The sequence below is a fragment of the Chelmon rostratus genome, chromosome 6 (genome assembly GCF_017976325.1).
Source record: "Chelmon rostratus isolate fCheRos1 chromosome 6, fCheRos1.pri, whole genome shotgun sequence".
In the NCBI taxonomy this organism is placed as follows: domain Eukaryota; kingdom Metazoa; phylum Chordata; class Actinopteri; order Chaetodontiformes; family Chaetodontidae; genus Chelmon; species Chelmon rostratus.
In genome coordinates this window covers 9,605,564-9,627,096 of record NC_055663.1, presented here as the reverse complement: position 1 = coordinate 9,627,096, position 21,533 = coordinate 9,605,564, and the positions used below count along the sequence as shown (strand labels likewise).

Below are 21,533 nucleotides of genomic sequence, written 5' to 3'. Positions count from 1 at the left end.
GCAAATATCCCCCAGCGTTTTTTCCGCTGAAACCCACAGGAAGTGACATTGCTCGCGAGCACCTCTTCTGCTCCTCCACAGTGTGCAGCTGGTGCAGAGGTTTTCACAGCTGGATCTAGATCAGACACACTTTCATCACCAGACCCGTGTTGAACAAGAGCACAGTGCTGGTGTGGCAGGGGAAATGTGAGGGCCAGGACAACACACCCCTCCTCACTGTGAGGAAGGGCAGTTCAATTTCAAGTCTCTGGCTCCACATGACAGAGGATCTGCTCTAAGCAAGTCTATTGTCGCAGCGCTACAAAGGTGCTCACTACAAAAGGATTATATCACTGCTCATTATACTTTAAGTGTGGTTGTATTTTTTAAAATGTTCACTGTTGACAAGGAAAAGACAGAAGATAATAAAGTATCCCATTAAATGTTACATGTTTATCATCCTGTAAAGAATCCATTTTCACTCAGCATGTTATTGCTTGTGATCAATTAAATAATGTTAATACAAATTTTAAAACATTCAGTTAAATTTTATACATACATACAATGGTATGAACACTAGGTATTGCACATTGTTTAATACTAAGCATGCCAAGATATTGTCTTGGTTACTAAGAAGATCTGTAAATGCATTCTTTTAATCAAGCAATGTGCTGAAATTAAACAAAATGTGCTCACAACCCCAATTCAAAAGAAGCTGGGACACTGTGTAAAACTTAATAAAACAGAATGTGATAATTAGCTAATCCTTATTGACAGATACTCAACTCAAAACAGTACAAAGACAATATATTAAATGTTTGACCTCATGAGCTTCACTGATTTTTGTAAATATCTGCTCATTCTGAATTTGATGCAGCAACATATTTCAAACAAGTTGGGACAGGAGCAACAAAAGACTGGGGAAGTTGTGGAACATAAAACCGTTGTCTGTAAACACTGTTTACTATGTCTGGCTTTTTAGCTGCTAAATGCTCCACTACGTTCAGCAGCTAAATGTTAACTTTATCTGTTTGCTGCTAGGCGGGTAGCATCCAATTTATCTGAACTTTTGAGGGTTTGAAACCTTCACCTGCAGTTACCGTTTGACTGAACAGAGCAACTTGTTTTCCACTAACTCTCACACAGACAGCACAGTCAGTGACGTTTCCACAGGCCACTCCTCCCTCAGAGAGAATGAAAGTAACTTCATCAGTCTGAGAGGGAGAAAATGGCTTACAGTCAGGAACTGTTCGACTGCTCCATCTGTTTACAGTTACTGGACGATCCAGTGACGACCGCCTGTGGACACAGCTACTGTATAAAGTGTGTCAACACCTTCTGGGACAGGAACAATAACAGAGGAAGATCGTACAGCTGCCCTCAGTGCAGGCAGATTTTCTACCCGAGGCCCGTTCTGAAGAGGAACACCCTCCTGTCTGCCTTGGTGGAGGAACGGAGGAGGACATCCAGTCAAACTGGTGACACTTATGCTGCGCCTGGTGATGTGCTGTGTGACGCTTGCACAGGCAGAAAAACAAAAGCTTCCATGTTCTGTCTCGTGTGTTTGGCCTCTTATTGTGAGACTCACCTGAAGCCTCACTTTGAAGTGCCGCCACTGAAAAAACACAACCTGGTCCAAGCCTCCGCCAGGATCAAAGACAGCATCTGTGGCCGTCACGACAAACTTCTGGAGATCTACTGCCGCACCGATCAGCAGTTCATATGCCTGCTGTGTGTGGTGGATGAGCACAAAGGCCATGACACTGTGGCAGTTGAAGCAGAGAAGTGTCAAATGCAGGTAATTCAGTTCAGCCCCATGCTGAAGTCATTTGTTGGGCGTCCTTTTAATGTAAGTGAGGTTCTGAAAAGCTCCTGGATTTGTGTTCCAACAGAGACAACTGGAGCAGACTAAACAAGAAATTGCAGACAGGGTGCTGAATGCAGAGAGCAAAATGGTGGAGCTGAGGCGGGCCGCCGACTCTATAAGAGTGAGTGTCTTCCACAAACACGAGCATCCTTTTTCTTTTATTCATCAATACATTTTCTTATTTTTAAAACGTTTATACAAGACAATCAAAGTGCCTCGTTGGGGTTAACTGCTGTTAACAGACAGGATGCCGCAGAAAGGAAGACATGGACGTGGGCGTAAACTGTCAGGCAAAAACTGCTGCGTGCAGGCGAGAGACGACACGATGCTGAAAAAACATTCAGCCTCAGACACACTCAACATTCACATTCAGTAACACTGAGTTAACATTTGGTGTGTGTGAGTCTGCAGAAGTTGTTTTAAACTAAATGAGTGGTAAAAAATGTCTTTATTTGGGGGCAGTCCTGGCACCTGGTGTAGTGAGTGCCATGTGTAAGGCTGAGCCCACCCTGCCTTTTTTGTCTCTCTCCAGCTGTCACTGTCTGCATAAAAGCAGAAATGCTGAAAAATAACATGAAACCAAAAAAAGTATTTAATTGAAGGGAAGAAAACTGGGCTTGGTGCATGCAGACTGTACACAGACACCAGCAGGAAGAAGGTAAATGTTTTAGTATTCTTGACCAGTGAGCATGAACTGTTTTGCCTTGCGACCCTTCATGACACAAAGCCATAGTTCAGGTCTTCAAGTTTTAAAGAAATGGTTTGACATTTTTGGATGTATGCTTATTCCTGTTCCTGCCACGAGTCAGATAATAAGATCGATTAGACTACTCTCATGTCTTTGTTACATTCAATGGCCAGTTAGCTTAGCTTAGCATAAAAAGTGGGACCAGAGGGAAACAGTTAGCCTAAGTTCAGGAGTTAAGATGCCATGTCTCATTTGTTTGTGTGAAGAAGATGACACATTGTGGTTTTCCTGGAGTCATGTGTTATAAAAATTGCAAAAACAAGTGAAACCCTAAAAAAAAGTTACTTGTCATATGGAGCAGAATAATTGAAGAAACTGTAAAGTAGCCCACAACTGTTATAAGCTGTAACTCAAACTGTCATCAGTAACAGGACAAATGGTGCCTGTTTCCTACAAGGACGCTGCATGGGAGGCATGTGACGACTTTGAGCGACTGTGTGCGCAACACATTCGTATGTACGTCCGCTCTGTGGAGAGGAAGCGCTCTGAGATGAGAGAGGAAGCTGGAGAAGCAGAGAAAGCTGGACTGGACTGGACCAGCAGCCACCTCGGGCAGCTGAGGAGTGAAGTGCTCGAGCTGAGGAGGAGGGAGGATAAGCTCAACCGGCTTTCACTAACAGAGGACCCCATTCAGTTTTTTCAGGTGACGGCATGTTTTGTGGCAGTTGGAAGCCTCTGCCATTTTCTGGCGAGTTTCCTTTGCAGCTAAATTTCGAAACGTTTGTTTCTTTTTACTCACACAGTGTGTTTGTTTGCCTTGTGCAGGGTTTCTGGGCTCTGGGTGACCTTTCTGTACTCACAGACTCACATGAAAAACCGGACATGCTGGCAGAGTTTGTCACTGCACAGAAAGATAAACTGGGAAATATGTGCAGCAAAGCAAAGAATGAACTATTCAGCCATTGTGAAGAAAACGTGTGTAAGTGCAACCACTTTGGAGCTTTAAACCTTATAATTAGTCTGGTCCAGTCAGCATATTTCCTGTTATTGTACATACTGAACAATGTGTGTTTTATCTTCTCATCACAGTGTCAAAAATGCCAAGGCTGCATGAGGAAATAACTTCACGGACATTCCTTTTGACCAATTATAAGAGTGAGCAAGATGTTTATTTCACTTTGCATGAATATCAGCACAAACATACATGATCGCTTAAATGAGCGTTTCGTCCTTTCCTGCAGACTCTGAAGTGGAGGTGGATCCCAACACGGTAGCTGCATGTCTGTGCCTGTCTGATAGAAACAGAGAGGTGTCGTGGGGTGGCAGGGACCAGGCCCATCCCGATCACCCTGACAGGTTCACCTACTATCACCAGGCTCTGTGCCAAAAGGGCCTGAGCAGGAGCCACTACTGGGAGGTGGAGTGGGACGGTGGCGTTGTTGATTTGGCTCTGTCATACAAAGGCATTAAAAGAAAGGGCTCAGGGAAAGAGTCTTGTTTTGGCCACAATGGTGTCTCCTGGAAATTAACCTGCACTTCCTCTGGCTGCACGTTTTGGCACAATAATCTTCACAAAGGCCAAATTCCTCCGGCTCGCTCATGCAGAGTAGGCGTACACCTTGATTACGAAGCAGGAATGCTGGGCTTCTACAGTGTTTCTGACTCTGACACGCTGACACTGCTGCACCAAACCCAGACCACCTTCACAGAACCCCTCTATCCCGGGTTCTCTATCGATTTAGGTTCAACACTGAAAATATGCAGCAGCTAATGTTAGCTGCAGGACTGCCTTTCAGTCTTGATTCAGGGATAGAAAAAACACAGGAGTATGAATAATATGAATATACTATGCAAAGTTGGCGTGTGTGTGCGTGAGAGACATGCTCACAGATTAATGCAATAATTAAGAGAGAACATAGAATGTGGGTCATTTTGTTGTGACTGAGAATCTTGATTATGAATTAACAAGTGGAAACAGATATTGTTTTGTCATATTTTTGTTTTTGTACGGTTGGTTGCGGCTGGGGTTATAGTTTCATGTTTTTGTTTTATTGTTTGCTGTAAGTCGGAGGACCATGATGGAAATAAGCCTTTTAGTCTTAATTGTGTGTTATTTCTCGTTGATCAGTGATAGCTCCTGCTGTGCTTAGTCTGTACTTTCAATTATTAATCAATCAAGCAGACTGCTTTAGCTTAATAGAGTCTAAGGACCATGCTTTGATAATGATATGCCTCTTTATTTGATTTGATGTGCTATTATTTACACTTTCAAGTCCAACATTTGAATTGCAAATCTTAATTAAAAAAAGTTTTGGTGACACACAGTGATGTGTTATATGCACAAATTCTGTTGCTACATTATGACTCTAAAAACGACAAAAATGTTGACATTTCATGCATTTCATTCATACAGTTCAGCTCACCATTTCCAAAAGTTACATATTTTGAAACAACAAGCAGCGCCAGCGCTGCTAAAAGTAGAGGAGATAATGGAGACAGTCATAAAATAGATTCAATTGAGGCGTTTGTGTAGGAGTGATCCACAGTGTCATAGAAGCGCAGACAGGCCTTGTAATGCAGCAGCTTCTCGGTCAGAGGGCTGATGGTCAGCGCTTTACCCTGCGCACTCAGGTCTATGTACCTGGACGATAACAAGAAACACAGAGCTGTGATCCACAACCTTGTAAAGCAGCAAAGACAAGGTGTTTGTCCAAAAATATGGAGTGACTATCATTTAACCATAGTTGCTTATGTCCAGCTATATACGTACACAGATGCCTGCAAAAAGTTGCCTTGTTTTTCCACAAAATGTCATTTTGACAGTGTTCATTACGCAGAATTAATAATCTAATTGTAATCTATGTCACTTCACAGTCCGGGTACTTATAAATAACACTGTACCTGTAAGACACTCTCCAACACACAAGAGTATTTATAGCCATCAGTGTGGCCAAGAGGAAGAAGAATCTCTCCAGATTCCCATCGTGCAGTGAGTTTGGGTAGAAGTTACCTGTAATCAAGTATCACTGCAGTCACATCAGACATGCTATGCTAAAAATCATTGTGATTTTTAATCACACTCCAGTGGCAATAAACATACCGTACAGTGTTTGTGTTCATTTTACCTGCAGAGAGAAAGTAAACCAGCTGGATGATGAAGGCTCCCAGAAAACAGCCCCCTCCGTAGGACAGAGTGAGGAAGTGCAGGGAGATCCCTCTGATGTGGCTCGGGGTCAGCTGGAAGGATATGAGGGAACCTGCCAGAGAGGAGGTGGCAGCAGAAATGTTTACTAATCTTTCCTGTTTTGTATTTGTGACATACAGGGCAGCATCTCTGACCGGGGGAAAGTCAGCCACTTACTTGGACGCCTTTTTTATATGTCAGTTGATTTGTGCTATAATAATAAATCAAAAATTTTTGAAGAAGGTGCACCATGTAAGACCAGCCTCAATTTAAATTATTGAGACCTTAAGTCTGTCACTCACATGAGGGGGTGACGAGGGCCTCTGCGAGACCGAGTAGGATGTACTGAGGAGCCAGCTGGAAACACGGCATGGACGACACTTGCAGAACTTTTCCAGATAGAGTCTGCTCCACCAGAGGGTAAGTCTTCCTCTGCAGCTCGGACAAACCTGCCACCAGGACTGACAGAGTGGCACACGCGTGGCCCAGAGCTGGAGGGGGAGGATGGACAGGGAGGGGTGATGAGAGAGGGGGCTGTAGAACAATTACAGGAGGAAAGAGGGAGGGTGAGACAGGTAGAAGGCTGAGAGAGACGCAGGGGTGTTTCGGTGAACACGTTCACATGATGTGTGCATTTGTGGGGATGTGCATGTGTGCACATGGAGAGACTCACTGATGGCTTTTGCCGGTGCCAGATGAGTTTTTTCGACAGAGAGGTAGCAAGTCGTCACAAACTCGATCAGCGGGGCCAAGAGCAGCAGAGGTAGGATGCTGATCACGTTCATGGCACCGATGGGCAACAGGAGGTCGTTCAGGTGAAGGTTTGAGTTCATCGTCTGTATGTAGTAACCTGAGGGAATCTGCAGGAAACATGTTCGTAACATGGGAATGATCCTTTTTCATGCTTTATAATCAACACCTGTTACATTCCCAGTGACCTGCCTGTGTGACGCAGGCTCTGTACAGCAGCTGAAGCCCATAAAGAGGAAAGAGCTTGGCCAGGACTTTGACGTTCTCCACATGTGTTTCACTGTATCGGCCACCATTGTTCTCCTTGGCCCGGTCCAGCCATGATGCTACATCTCCACTCAGGTGGCGATAATGGAGGCAGCACATCCTGAGCGAGTTCAAGAAAACTCCCAGAGTGGTCAATAATGACCCACCTATGACAGACACAAGAGAACACAATTATTAATGTGGCTTGTATGGTATATTTTTTAATATATCTGGTATGTTTTTCTCTTTTGAATGATGGTACCTTTCTTTGGTTTATAGGTGAGTTTGTTCCGCATCATGTGAATGGCCATTAGAGCCAGCAGCACAGAGGTGAAGGGGATAAGGAAGCCCAGATTTTTGGCCACAGACTGCTGGATGTAAGCAATACCCAGAAACACCACAGTGGAATTCAAGTTGACCAGCCAATAGAACCTAAACATGAATAAAACAAATATCACACTCACAAGTCCCAACTAATGACGTACCCGTCAGCCTCAGCTGTACTTTTGGTTTAGTGTTAATTAACAAATGTTAGCATCCTAACACACTAAACTGAGAATGTAAACATTGTTACTATATTTGTGGTGTAGATTGATTTTAGCAATGTTCTGGCTTCATGCGGTTTCCCTCCAGTAATGCAGCCATGTCCAAACTATTCCATAAAGGGCCGTGTGGCTGCAGGTTTTCGTTCCAACAAAGGAGGAGGGCACCAGGCTGGACTGATTTAATCAGCTGATCTCACTTTTCAGCTGATAACTAAGGGATCCCTTGATGTTGATTGGTTGGCCTGGTGTGCTCCTCCTTGGTTGGAACGAAAACCTGCAGCCACACGGCCCTTTATGGAATAGTTTGGACATGCCTGCAGTAATGTATCCCAACAAATGATGTCCAGATTGCCATGAAATTTGCAATGTTCCCCAGAGGATCACATCAGATGATTCTGTCAACCCTCTGAACCTTTGTCCAACACCATGGCCGGGCCAAATTTTCCCCTTAAGTGACTCTTTGAGCATTTACCATGTTTAACTGACGGTCAAATTCACAAGAAATTTGTTGTTGCCCCCTACCTTTCCTGTAGCACCGCAGTCTAGCCAGAATTTCCAGAGGTGTGCAGATATAAAACTCTGATGTGCAGATGGCTATGAAATTAACCAAGAGCACATTCACACTCTCCATAGGATGAACCAAAATATATTATTTATCAAGGATATTAGTGTACACTTAAAGTGGATAAATTCTTTTGATTTTGACCCTAACTCCCCCATCACCCAAGCCCCACTTGTTCATTGTTCAAAATCTTCATACAGAATAACTGACTTGTAAAAAAAATCATTAACAAGATGTCTTGATGACACCGATCACAGTACCAATATCAACGGACTGTCTGGAGTGTGATTATTGGCTAACCGAGTGAATGACTGTATTCAAATGGAAACACCACCCACCAGTTGAAGAAAGACAGGAGCTGGTGCTGGTTGTAGCCCTGCAGGCTATAGGCTCCCATGGGACAGAGGATGGCCCGGATGCCGCCGATGCCCAGCGCAGCAGCCAGGAGGCCGGTGTAGAACAAGATCTGCTGCTCCCGAGGGTTCAGCTGGTGCGTCATGTGATGAGTGTCAATGTAGAAATCTTCGAACGGGAACGCCACCACGGGCAGCATGGCCGTGCCTACAAAGTATGATTGCAGGTTAAGGGTATGGCATGTAGTTGCATAGAATTACTAATGCTCTTGAAGTGAGCTCACAGTAAAGATAATAAAGACTAATATGTGAGATGATTGTGCATCTTCCTTGCTCATTTCACATATTCAGATAAATATCTCGTCTTGTAGAAGCACAGTCACATCAATTGAAACTCCATTTTTTTTCCCCTTGGCTTCAAGAAATACAGATTTCATGACATCAGTTTCAGATTTCATGACATCAGTTTCAGATTTCATGACATCAGACAACATCAATTATCCTTTAGTCTGTTGCGTCTTACCAAAGAAATGAAGAAAAGCACACAAGTAGAGCACCTTAGTCCTTCCCAAGCAGGTTTCTGCAAACCAGCCCACCAGAACAGGGGTCAGGGTGCTGGCTCCTACAAAGCACAGATTCACTGTTGCAGCCAGGAAGTTATCATAACCCAGCTTCACAGTGCAGAAGAGAATCATGTTGCATACAATCCCAAAGAAAGTGAATCTTTCACACAGCTCCACAAGCAGCACACAGATGATGACTTGGAGCTTCTTGCGTGACTTCTTTGGTGGTCCCAGACCTGGACAAGGGGTCCGGGAGAGTCGATGTAGTTTGCTTCTGCCTTCTGGCAGTCTCTGATGGTCGCCTGTCACCATACCACCTGGCCAGCGAGCTGGCTGCTCAGCTGCTCGGTCGGCTGGATGCAGTCAGTACTGGACCGTGCAGACCTCTGAGTAGCCTTTGAGGACGGGACCAGCAGAGGCCAGAGCTGGAATCCCTCACTTTGGTGTGACTCTGAAGCTGTGCTGGAGACACGTAGGCTCAGACACACCCATCTTCGCTCTGCACGTGCTGGTGGCTGATCTTCCTCACGTATCATGGCCTTACTAAGAACTGTGGGGATCTCACAGGGGTCTGACACATGATGCTGTGTGACATGATGGGAGTGATGTAGAGTTAATTACCAACAAGATACAGACATGTGCTCATTGTTTGTTTCATTAATGACTTATACAGAGCAGTGGAGGAAAATAACATATACACTTACTCAAGTACTGTGTTTAAGTACAATTTTAAGGCACTTCTACTTTACTTGAGTAATTTTATGCTGCTTCATACTTCTACAAGATTTCAGAGACAAATATTGTACATTTATTTGATAGCTTTAGTTACTATTTACTTTGCTGGTTCAGGTTGATTATTAATACAAAATATAATATATACAAATAATTACGATATATTATTATACATTAACCTACCATATCTAAAGGTAGGTAAATTTTTTTTAAATAAGCCCCACATTTTGTAGCTGCATAATCAAAATGATGCTTACACATTCATGCATCAATAATTTTGATATGCGCAATTCTGCATAATAAGCACTTTTACTTTTGCTGCTTTAAGTATATTTGATGCTAATACTTATGAACTTTTACTTACTCAACTAAAATGTTGAATGCAGGACTTGATTTTAAATTTTAATGAAGAAATAAAATCCTTTTTATCTGAAACTCAATGACCATTAGCAGAGAGTTATGTTAATGATAATCAAAACTCAAGAACACACAATGTTGCCTAAGCAGTGATCTTTAGATTAAAAAACATAAAAGACAAGAGTTAATTTAGGGCTGCAGGTGATTACAAACACTAACAAAATGCCACATCTGTCTGTGAGAGCAGCCCCTCAGTGTACCAGAGCCTTCTGGAATGCCTGCTGATAATTAGACGGATAATGTTAAGTGGGAGTGAGACAGAGTGCATGGGCAGATGAACTTCAGCTGGATCAGAGCGGCCAGATAGACAACAACTGCCTGTTATTACAGTAGGGATTAAACTCATTGTCTGAAGCACAATCAAATAGTACAGTCCAAACAAGCACTGAACAGACTAACACTGCAACAATACAAGAGTACCTGTTCACAAAACCCCAGGAAAACATTGCCCGTTATAAAACATATATTGACTAAATAGTTTTTCATTTCCCGTTTTTCACTAATGTTATGACGCAAATATCTTGCAAGAAACAAAACAGAAACGGATGTGTTGAGACAAACGTCCGTAAAAGCGTCAAGCCTCACCATGGTTACCGACGCGGCGTCCAGTTGAGCGAGGGGCGTGGTGTATCATGGGAAAAAAGTTGTTTGCAAATCAGCCTTTACAATAGAGACGAGCACTACGGCGAGACCTTTCTTCAAATATACGCTCAAAGGTAGCTTTCTAAACGTTCACAGTTATTCAGAGTCAGCTAGAGGCACCGAACACATACATACATACATGCACAGCTAGCTCATAATTAGCATTCAACGTTCGTTGCGTTTTAGAATATACTAAAGCTAAGTTAGCTCATCAGGGCTAGCTGTTAGTTATCGTTGAGTGCTAACATTAGCCTAATTTTGCTAACCGTGAAAACAAGCTGTTTTGAGCAATAAACATGAACTAATTAGTTGTGTTTGTATGTTGTGTCTCATTTAGAAGTTGTATAGGTTTATTTGACATTAGCTAACAGACGAAACTCACACGCAACTTATGGAAAACATTTTCATGTGTTGACGTTGTCTTCTTTGAAGCAGACATCGACTAGTCATGTCTGGAGGGAGGATGCCGAACTGCCCTGCCTCTGCGTCCGAGGGCTTCAGCTCAACCCCTGTGAAAACAAGCCAGAGGCAAGACTTCCAAGTATCCAAGGGCTTGGACGACGGTGTCCTGTCGGATGACGAAGACACATTTTCTCTGCTTTCTCCCATTTACCATGACAGTTTTGACAGCGATGAAAGCCAGGAGCCGAGCCTAGCTCAGCAGACTTCACCCAGGCAGAGTGACAACTCCAGACTCAGCGTTTCACCAGTCAGGTACTGCTAATTTTTTTAAAGATTAAGATACTTTATAAACCGAGTGAAAGACTATGGAGTGCATGATACAGACAGACAAAAAGTAAGCATAGTGTGGAATATGTATGACGGTAGATGTGTTTTTGTTATAGGTGTGAGCTACCAAGAGCAACTTCAGAGCAGATGCTGAACACCGCTGTGGATCCTGCTGGCACGCCTACTCTCAGTGCATGGGAACTGTGGCTGGTGAACAAAGCCAGAGAAGACCGTCTCAAATTGAAAAAGAAAGCAGAGGAGGCAAGCCATAGTCAATTATTATTTTTGCCACTGTATAGCTACAATAGTGCTTACGTTCCTTTTCTTTTTGTAGAAAGCTAGTTACAGCTTTTACCCCTTACTTAGAAATGAGTCTTTCTTCCAAGCAGACTGTCTTAATATATCCTGTCTGAATCTCTGAGCAGAATGTTTTATATCTTTTAATTAGGAGCGATTAGTAAAGGAAAAAAAAGAATGTCAAGAAATGGAGCAGGAACGGAAAAAGATTGTCATGGAAGAGAAGATCCAAGAATGGTTGAAAATGAAAAGAGAACAGGTACTACTGCTTTAAACTCAGTAAAACCACACAAAGCACCATAGCAGATTGACTGCAATTTACATGAATTTTGTTCAGTTACATAGTAATGTTCAATATCTAATGCTGACATTTCTGTTATTTGCTTTCCTCTTGCAATCTTAGGAGAAGCACAAGCAACTTGTAATGCAGAGCAAAGAGGAGGAGGAGATACAGAGGCATCTGGAAAAGCAGAGAGAGACTGAACAGAAAGCTCAGCAAAAGTACAAAAGCTGGCTGCAGAAGAAGAACAGAGAGAAAATAGAAATGGAAAAGAAGGAGAAAGTAATGTGGATGTTTTAAAGTTATTGTGCTTTGTATAAAAATATTTAAAGTTAAATGTTATAATTGATGAGCGGGAGCAGCCAGATTATGATCAATCCTTTTTCTTCACAGGAGGAAGCTGCCCTGAGGGTTGAGCAGGAGGAAGAGCGCCGCAAGAGGGCAGAGGATAAGTTCAAGGAATGGCTGGTAAAAGCCAAAGAAAAAAGCAGAGCCAGTCCCAAATCACCTTGCCACCCAACAAGTAAGGCCATTACAGTCATCTGTCAGTTATTCACCAAGTTTTATTAGGGTTCAAGCCCAGAGTGGGCAGGACCCTGTTTGTGCCAGTTTATTATCACCATTATTATTTTTATTATTATCATTATCGTTGCACCATAGCACCTCAATTTGCTGTGGATTGGCATGAACTAGAAACATGAAACTTAGGCCAGTAACTGGAATTGCTGTGCAAATGTTTCCCAAGAAATATGAGCCCAGTTGGCCAGATGGTGGAACTGTGATTAAGGCCCAAAAATGCAATTTTGGAACAGCTCACACCAGTGAGACACACACCAAGTTTGATCGACTTGAAGTTGGGCACACACAGGTCTAGCTCAATGTGTTCTACAAAAAAGCCTCTTGCACCATAAAAGCTGGCCATGGTGGAATTTTTTAGGAGTTTGCATAATGTTAAAAACTGTTAATTGACATATTTTGGGATTTTGGCGATATCAACACCACAAACATAAATCTTGATACATTGCTTCAGACAACGATTGGGAATAGCCCCACTTGTCACCAGTTAAGGTGCACATGCCCCGGACACAAGTATGAAGCAAAATCCAAAGGTTCATATTAATTGGTGCTTGGTGTGACCGATTGCATATTTACTCATAACTCAAGATGCCTTTGAGCAATCCTGATTAAACTCATTTAATACATTTTACACTGTCTCTTGAACATACTCACAAGAATCGTTTGAATCCGATGAAAGTGGGACAAATGGTGGAACTCTGAGTTACTGAAATGCTGCAGGCTTTGTGATGGCGAAACAATTGTGTGATTGGCCTCACTCCTTCTTTAAGCAGAGTTAAACTAGCTGTCACATTACTCATCTTTGTGAAGCCTGAAACATGCTTGTTGTTGCTTGCCACTTAAACTTTGGCCCATTGAGCTTCTTTCTTCGGTTGAGCTCAAAAGGGCTCGAACCTGGAAATTGCCGACACCATATAATCGATTAAGTCTGTTTATGTTTTTTCATTCAATTTGTCAATCAGGAACAGTAACAATACAAAATACAAAATACTTTTTATGTGGGTTTCAGACTGCATCAAACGTGATTGTAGCTTATTGGTTTAATGTGCCTTGCTGATATTTGTATGGGTTGATATTGTATTGGTTTGATTTCTTTCAGGTCCCTACGACAAATCCTACCCATCACCCAGCTTCTACAATCCCATCCCCTGGAAGCCGATTCACGTCCCTCCTCCAGAAACATCACTGAGTAAGACGTCTGGCAAGAAACCTCAGAAACAACAAAAGAGCAAACAAAGCCGCAGCACCATTTATACTCTGAGAAACTCTGCGAGTGCAGGACAGTTGCTGCAGAGGAGATGACACAGCAGACTGACATCTATGACTGTGACACGGTAGCTTAGCTACGGCTCAAATATGATTTCGCTACGACTCATCCACACCACCACAGCTCCTGAACTGAGACTCTGCTGAATCACAGCAGATTTCTGTTCTCTAATATGGCTGTGCTATGAAGACCTGCTACCATGTCTTTATTTTGCTTTGTTATATTTTCTTGTACACTGGAGTGATTTTGTAATAATGCACTTGCTGAAATTAGCTTATACGTAAATATGTATGAATATTTGGGAATGATTGGGTTTTAAACATGTTTAGATGATTTTTCAAAGATGTTTAGAATTTCTTCTAATGCGTAAGTCTGCTTCCATAGCATAATAATGTCTAGCACAGATGTTGGCTCGACACTGAAAAGCCTGGAGATGATTTTGTATTATCCTGTAAATGTAATCTGTTTGCTGTTTGGATGAAATAAGACTAATCCACGTTCCTTTTCCCTCTTGTGCTTTCCTTATTTGTGCCAGCAGTAAGTGGTCAACAAAACCGTATTTCATTGCATTTAATAAGCCACCAACCGCACACAACCACACAAAAGAAAGAAGGTGGTTGGTGGTCAGAGCCAAAGATAGACCCAGCTTGGTCAAGTGCCCCTCACACTCACACATTGTTCTGTGTCCAGCTGTGCCTTGTTCTTCTGTGGGCTGAGATGACGACAGAAACAAGTGAGGGGGTGGAGAGAGAGAGAGACAGCGAGAGACAGATTCAGAGCAGTATGTTCAGTCTGTGGTAACATCTCACTGTGATACCCATGTTTGCAGCCTGAGGTAAAATGATTTCAATTACACTTTATGTTCGATGAATCCGTCTTTGCATCCTTTCAGTTTGTCTGTTGTGTTTTGCTCTTGCTTATTCTGCACTTAACCCCTTTCTGTTGTTGTCTGCTGTGGAATGTGTTTGTTGACAGTAGTCAGTGAGGGGGCTAGTGATGTAGGGTCTTTTAAAGGTACAACAACAAAAAAAACATTCTGGGGTCCAAAGGACAGCTGTTAAGACAAAGACGTCAAGTGTTTACATTCTGTCAGGAGTGGTTTAAGCTGTTTGCTCAGGGGTGTTTGCACACTGAGCCTCATTAGCAAAACTGGTCTTTACAAAGATACAAAGTCAGCCTCTGGCACTTTCCCTCTCTGTGTACCTCCAACTTGGTAAAATGGTAAGTCTTAACCAGTTAGTTATGAAAACCAACTGGAGTTTAATATTTCTGCGTCTATCTAACCCTATCACATCTGCATATTTATGCCAGAGCCAGTACTTCTACATGAGTGATATTTTAAGAAATTGAGCTTTATTTCTGCCTCTTCCAGGTATCGTGTCCTATTACAGAGCCTGAATAGAAAATCCATATCCCAAGATGCAGTGGTGCAGGTGGGCTGGCAGTTGGAGATCACACCTACCGGGACAGGTAAGAGGCGTGTCTATAATTGTCTCAGAATGGAAGTGAGCGGGGAGAGGTATTGAAAGAGTGACGGTCCAAAGGGCAGAACCACTGACTACACTGTGTGTACACTGTGTGTAAGACTTCAAGAATGTGGCGATAGCGTAACAGAGAAATGGAAATAAGTGCAGGATGAAGAAACACAACTTTTGGTCTTTTACTTACCAGGAAGAAGGAATGTGAATCTACTATGGGATGATTAAGTTTGGAGTTGTTTTTTTGTAGTAGAGCCTGTGAATGAGGTTAAAGGGCCTGAGAAGAAATAAGATGTTGGAATAAAAACTGGATTTAACAGTAAGATTTTTCATAATTTTAAGTGTTATTTTTTAAAAATCCGACTGGAACAACTTTACCTCGGGATCACCCATAGTCAGCTGGAACCACATGAACTGTTACACGACAGCTGGTATAAACCTGATTTGCCCCTTTTTCTGACAAGGATGTGACTGCTGTTTCTGTAAATAGTCTCAGTTATTGACACAACTCGGAAAGAACCAGTTCTGTTACATAGAGTGGCAGAGCTCTTGGATCTAGTGTTTCAGCCTCAGTGTGTTTTTTTTTATGTACGGTATATGTTCCTTCCTCCACCATGCAGTCTGCAGAGCCGGAGATCGAGGACTCTTTCGACTTTCTTTTTAAAATCATCCTGGTCGGGGACTCAGATGTGGGAAAGACTTGTGTGGTCCAGAGCTTCAAGTCTGGCATATTCATGGAGAAGCAGCAAAACACCATTGGGGTCGACTTTACGGTTCGTACCCTGGACATCGACGGCAAGAAGGTGAAGGTGGGTGACATGCACGTTTTTTTTTTTTTAACTGCCTTTTCATTTAGATGTTTTTTCTTTGTTCATCTGAGTTCAGTTTTCATGTAATGAACAATCAATGCCACATATATCATGGATCATTTCATTTTATTATGGGTAGATTTCGTGTTAACATGGACAGGTGAGATGTAGCTGTTGTATTTACTCTTGTCTTTAAGTAAATAATCCTTTGCTTGTTTCAGTTAATCAGTGTTTTTTTTTTTACCGATAGAGAAAGAGGAGTGGCAAATGATATCATCTGTGTGTTAGCTTTCTGGGTGTCTCCAATTCCAAAAACGTTGGGACTCTGTGTGAATCTAAATTAACAGAATGTAATCATTTTCAAACAAACTCTGTTTGCCGACAACGGTTGTACGAAGTGTTCCTGAGTCCATACAGTAATTCCCAATCATGTGTTCACAAAAGTGGTGAACCTCGCTCCATCCTCGCTTGTGAACGACTGAGCCTTTCCAGGATGCTCCTTTCATACCCAATCATGATACTATCACCTGTTACCAATCAACCTGTTTACCTGTGGAATGAGTCAAACAGGTGTTTTTGGAGCGTTCCACAACTTTCCCAGTCTTTAGTTGCTTCTGTCCCAACTTGTTTGAAACATGTTGCTGCATCAAATTCAGATTAAGCAGATATTTACAAAACAAGAAATATATTTTCAATTGAGTATAAGTCAAAAATGATGAGCAAATGATCGCATTCTGTTTTATGTTTTACACAGCGTCCCAACTTTTTTTGGAATCGGGGATGTACTTTGTTGACTATATCGATGTCTTGTTATGCTGCTTAGTTTTTATTCTACACACAAGCACTGTTCAAAAAAAGACTGATGACTTTCAGAGTTCACAGCATGTGTGAATAGCTTAAACTGCAACCAGTGAAGTCATATTGGATTGATTTGTGTTCTGTGTTGTTATTGCAGATGCAGGTGTGGGACACAGCAGGGCAGGAGCGCTTCCGCACCATCACTCAGAGCTACTACCGCAGTGCCCACGGGGCCATGGTGGCCTATGACATCACACGCCGCACCACATTCGAATCTGTTCCCCACTGGATCAGGGAGGTGGAGCAGTATGGAGCTGCCAGTGTGGTGCTGATCCTTATTGGTAAGCAGAGTGAATACGGTTTGGTTTTATGTTGTTCAGTTAACCCCCAAACATACAAACAAAAATACAGTATGTAGGCATAAAAAGCAAACTCATCAATGATTCCCAACCTTAGATTTGATGCTTTTTAGCACTCTGAATTCTATAAAAATGATTATTGTTACCATATTTTTTCATGCAAGGTGTAGTAATAGGAGAATTGAAAATTTCTTGGCTGGGTCTCTTTCAAGTGCATTTTTACTGATCCTGCTTGGAGTGACAGAAGCTGGACCTCTCAACTGCTTTTACTTTTAGCCATTTTCACTTCTCTGCTGGCAGCAGATGGTGCTCAGCTGTCACAGTTGGCTCAGGTTGGCGAGAAGCGTGTCCTGTGCAGTCGGCCTGTCATAGCTGGTGGTTCATTGGTTTTTGTGACAGTAAATATAATATAGACCAGCCTCATTCTAATCTGTTATGTTATTAGTCTATTTATTTTCATGTGGATATAGTTTGTAGAGCAGAAACAAACAGTCCATTAATTGACAATAACGTAGAAAAAGTCTTTTAACAACCAGTTTGCTGCTTTTCTCTGTCTTACATCATTGCTAACTGAATATCTTGTGTTGACTGAATCATTTAGTCATATTAGTCAATTGACCCGATAACAACAACTATTTTGAGAATCAATTAATCTTTGATTTTCAAGCAGAAATTCTAAACATTACCTGGTTTCAGCTTCTCAAACGGGAAGATTTGCTTTCTCTATTGTGGTTTTTGGGATTTGCTCCTTTGACAGCATTACCCATCAGGTGCTCAGCGTTTTCTTTGCAGAGCAGCATTCAGCTCTGAATGACTTGATAACTGTACAGACATTTGCTCAACTTTTGTTTTCAACACTTCCTGTCCTGCTCATCACTGCAGGTAATAAGTCAGACCTCCACGGTCAGAGGCAGGTGTTGTTCGAGGAAGCTTGCACTCTGGCAGAAAACAACAATGTGCTGGCTGCTCTGGAAACCTCAGCCAAGGAGGCCCAGAACGTGGACGCAGCCTTCATCCTCATGGCCCGGGAGCTACTGGCACGCAACGGCATGACCATCACAGACGAGGCCCTTCAAGACTCGCCTCAGTTCATGTTGAGTAACAGCTCCCATCCAGTCCATGGCGCTGTGTCTTCAGATAAAAAGTGCGGCTGCTGAGCAGACTGAAGTGGGGACATGTCGGTTAAGACATGTGGTGACAGCCTGACGTGTGTTTGAAAAGTTTCTGTACCAGGGAAGCAAAGTTATTCACAGAGGCTGTGTTTTAGGGAAAACTAAATACGTTGCATTGTGTGTGAATGTAAATTTTGTATGTGTTTTGACTTTTAATATTTACATACACAGTATCAGTAACACAGGTTTTAAATGGTGGTTGCTTATCAAACACGTTTTGTAATATTCTTCTTAGGATAACTGCTGCTGAATGTGATGAACACTCCAGCATTACAAACCACACCTCTGCTGAAGGACTCTGTACTGAGATTGTAGTACAATATAGAATTTCCACTTGCAACGTTTGTGTCTTTTATCCTTTTTAATTAGTCAGTTTTTACTTTCTGTACTCTAGCTACTAATTGTGCTTAACATTCGAGCTTTGGAACCATGTTTCGAGCTGTAAGCATGTATGAAGCACCAAAAAACAAAGAAAGAAAAAATATAATATAGAAGGAAGATAACAGTTCTGAAAGCAGTCACACTAGCTGCAAATTAATTGCCTGCAGAAAAGGCAGTGTTAATGCTGACGGCTAAAATAAACTGCAAAAAACATTGCTGGGAATGCAGAAATGTGAAATAAATTGTCCGAAAAACCGTAAAGCTGAAAAAAATTGGAATTGGAAATGTAAAACTGGCAGAACTGGAAGCTAGACTGCATTACTTAAAGAAGCTAAGAGTTGAAATACATTACTGGAAAAGCTGGGAGCTAAACTTTAATACTGTCAGAGCTGGAAGTTGAAATGAATTGTCTGGAAACGCTGAAAAAAAACAAATATGTTGTTTTAATATGCAGATTAACTGAACACCTTTGGAACAGAATAAAACGTCGGAGATGCATCTGGAGAACTGAGAGTTGCAAAGCATCGCTCGGCACAGCAGTGCACAAATGTGAAATGAATTGCTCCAATTGTCTAAGATACGAGCTGAAATACATGGATAAAAAATCTGGAAGCTAAACTGTGGTATCGTCAAAGTTTTTCCATGTGTATTGTTGGAAAAAGTAAATTTTAAAAAGTAGGAAAGGTAAAAAAAGAAAACAAACTGCGATAGAAGCATAAATGTCATGTAACATTTGAATGGTTTCTGTACCTTTTACAACCAACCCCTTTTTTGGAATTTTTGCCTATGCAGTTTACTCAAATGGAAACAGAACCATGCAAATCACCACATATCTCCTATATCTTGTCAAGCTCACCAGTTTAAGGTCCCAGACATCTAGTCCGAACGGTGTGGAGCTAAGCACTTTTTGTGGTGTCAATGAACTTCACCAAAACTTCTGTGACACTAGAGAACATACTGAAGTATTTGTATGACTATAAAACCTTTCACCATCATCAGAACATTGTTATCTGATCATCATTTTTTGCATGTTCTGCATTTACCAGCGTAAGCAATCTGTAAGGAGGGACTTCTCGCTGTAATGTATTGAAATAGCTCGGCTCCCATGCAGCCGAACTACCCATCCATACACCACTGGAAAGGGAAAATGATTGGCTGCAATCGTGAGTGACTGGCTTGTTGTTAGGCAATGACAACTTGCTTTACCATGGCAGCAAAGATTCATTCGTCAGGAGGCTGCCGCTGGTGATCATACAATAAGTATGAAAACAACAAAGAGTGAGGATTGCTAACTGTGACTAACACAATCACACAATAAAGAATAATGAGCAATTAAAAAAAGAGAGCTGTGCCAGATGCTGACTCATTTAACCGGCACAATTTCAATACATGTAAGCTAATTTTACCCCACCTTTAGTACTCAAGTAGACCAGCAGCTGTTTCAGTCTCTTTCCTCTCTCAAACACACACACAGCTCCAGGAGGGGCAGGTGTGTGTTCACATGCACACACAGCTCCACTGGCTCAGATAACACAGACAAAGCAAACGGGAGGAGAAGAGAGAAATTTCCCCCGAAATCAGATATGGTGACAAACTCACTTGCTTACAAGAAGAACTGTGCACTCATTAATTAGAACAAAGCTAGCTGCTGTCCAGCTCCTCACTATGAGAAACTTTTCAGGATACAGGTGGATGCAAGTGAAATTAGTCGTCCTACAGGAAAGGGAAGGCGGTATCAATCATCCTGTCTGCTTCTTAAGTAAGTTTAATTAGCACCGGCTAAATTATTCAGCTGTTGAGAGGGAGAGACTGGCTTTGATCTGGGCACCACTACCAGTTACCATGTGTACAGATCATAACCCTTTAACTTTCCTGACCAGTGTGCAGAATTGTAACCAGAGACTTACGTGTTGGTTACTGGTACGTCAGCCTTACACGTCACATTCAAGGTCAGGAAATATTGTATTGTTTGACTGTGTTTAGTTTAGTTTAAGGAACTCCTTTTCTGTAATTGAGTAAACTGATGACCCCTGGATGTTTTGTAGCCTATTCAGTGAGTCAAGAGCCGTGGTTCCATGATTCCTCAGCACCCATTAAAAATGGCCTGGGGATTCACTTCAACAGGTAGACCACTAGATGGCAGAGTGACTCCTCCGGTGTTCCATCAGCCAATTGCAAGATGGGGCAGACAGGCGGTGGTCTAGCTGGCTCAGAACTTACATGCCTCGGTGTAGTGAACCCGAGGCTTGTAAGTTCTGAGAGGCTGGTTGCTAGCAGGCCGCTGTGCAGGCTGGAGGCCAGTTGGTTGGAGTGAGGGCTGGGGGGTGGGCAGGATGCAGGCCGGATGCTCGCAGGCAAGAGTGCTCCATGTTGTAATGATCACATAAGAGGTCAAGCTGTTCAACCTGCAGACTCATCAAAAGTACTGTGTTGTCTGTTAACTTCAGGACTTTCAAAGACAGAAGTCTCCTGAGGTGCTGTTGTTGGTGCAGAGGGAGCAGAGCGGTGGGGGGAGCACACATCCCAGGGGCAGCGCCTGTGCTGGATGTGATTTTCCCCAACCCCCCCTGTTGCCTCCTATTTACCAGGATGTTTGTGATGTGACAGGTGGGGGCTGGCACAGTGACCTGGGAGAGTCAAAGGACTTCTGGGATGATGGTTTGAAGATGGATTGATGGATGATGATTTTTCTTGGACGAGGATTTACTGAAGGAACAAAACACACAAAAATCCTAAATGTTGGTTGTTTATTTCTTAAACTGCTATATTGTCCAGTTGGAATTAATATTTCTTCCTGGTATATAACACACTACTATTCTATGAATATGCTGACATTATATAATTAATATATTAATATTA

General features: G+C 42.3%; 4 protein-coding genes across 6 annotated transcripts; 3 read left to right on the top strand and 1 right to left on the bottom strand.

The window, feature by feature from the left end:
- The first annotated feature begins 1,184 nt into the window (after positions 1-1,184).
- LOC121607401 (tripartite motif-containing protein 16-like) lies at positions 1,185-4,854 on the top strand. Its single transcript, XM_041938159.1, has 6 exons — positions 1,185-1,777; positions 1,872-1,967; positions 2,992-3,237; positions 3,360-3,513; positions 3,624-3,689; positions 3,776-4,854. The coding sequence occupies exons 1-6, from the start codon at positions 1,208-1,210 to the stop codon at positions 4,303-4,305; spliced, it is 1,662 nt and encodes a 553-aa protein (XP_041794093.1). The 5' UTR covers positions 1,185-1,207; the 3' UTR covers positions 4,306-4,854.
- On the bottom strand, positions 4,791-8,409 carry slc15a5 (solute carrier family 15 member 5). The gene is made up of 8 exons (XM_041938160.1): positions 8,160-8,409; positions 6,977-7,146; positions 6,661-6,881; positions 6,392-6,578; positions 6,021-6,209; positions 5,660-5,791; positions 5,436-5,544; positions 4,791-5,175 (listed from the first exon to the last, which is right to left on the bottom strand). Exons 1-8 carry the CDS (start codon positions 8,372-8,374, stop codon positions 5,034-5,036), a joined length of 1,365 nt encoding a protein of 454 aa, XP_041794094.1. The 5' UTR covers positions 8,375-8,409; the 3' UTR covers positions 4,791-5,033.
- Positions 8,410-10,530: 2,121 nt separating this feature from the next.
- On the top strand, positions 10,531-14,178 carry LOC121607842 (coiled-coil domain-containing protein 34-like). Of its 2 annotated transcripts, none has more exons than XM_041938842.1 (7): positions 10,531-10,602; positions 10,961-11,242; positions 11,374-11,518; positions 11,706-11,813; positions 11,958-12,116; positions 12,228-12,357; positions 13,510-14,178. In XM_041938842.1, the coding sequence occupies exons 2-7, from the start codon at positions 10,977-10,979 to the stop codon at positions 13,710-13,712; spliced, it is 1,011 nt and encodes a 336-aa protein (XP_041794776.1). In that variant the 5' UTR covers positions 10,531-10,602; positions 10,961-10,976; the 3' UTR covers positions 13,713-14,178. The 2 variants fall into 2 exon arrangements, with proteins under 2 accessions (XP_041794776.1, XP_041794775.1); XM_041938841.1 differs by having other exon boundaries at positions 10,544-10,602; positions 10,964-11,242; positions 13,510-14,177.
- A 196-nt stretch (positions 14,179-14,374) lies between these two features.
- Positions 14,375-18,611, top strand: LOC121607843 (ras-related protein Rab-19). Of its 2 annotated transcripts, none has more exons than XM_041938844.1 (5): positions 14,375-14,512; positions 15,050-15,147; positions 15,776-15,964; positions 16,926-17,103; positions 18,004-18,611. In XM_041938844.1, the coding sequence occupies exons 2-5, from the start codon at positions 15,097-15,099 to the stop codon at positions 18,276-18,278; spliced, it is 693 nt and encodes a 230-aa protein (XP_041794778.1). In that variant the 5' UTR covers positions 14,375-14,512; positions 15,050-15,096; the 3' UTR covers positions 18,279-18,611. The 2 variants fall into 2 exon arrangements, with proteins under 2 accessions (XP_041794778.1, XP_041794777.1); XM_041938843.1 differs by having other exon boundaries at positions 16,920-17,103.
- The last annotated feature ends 2,922 nt before the right edge of the window (positions 18,612-21,533 follow it).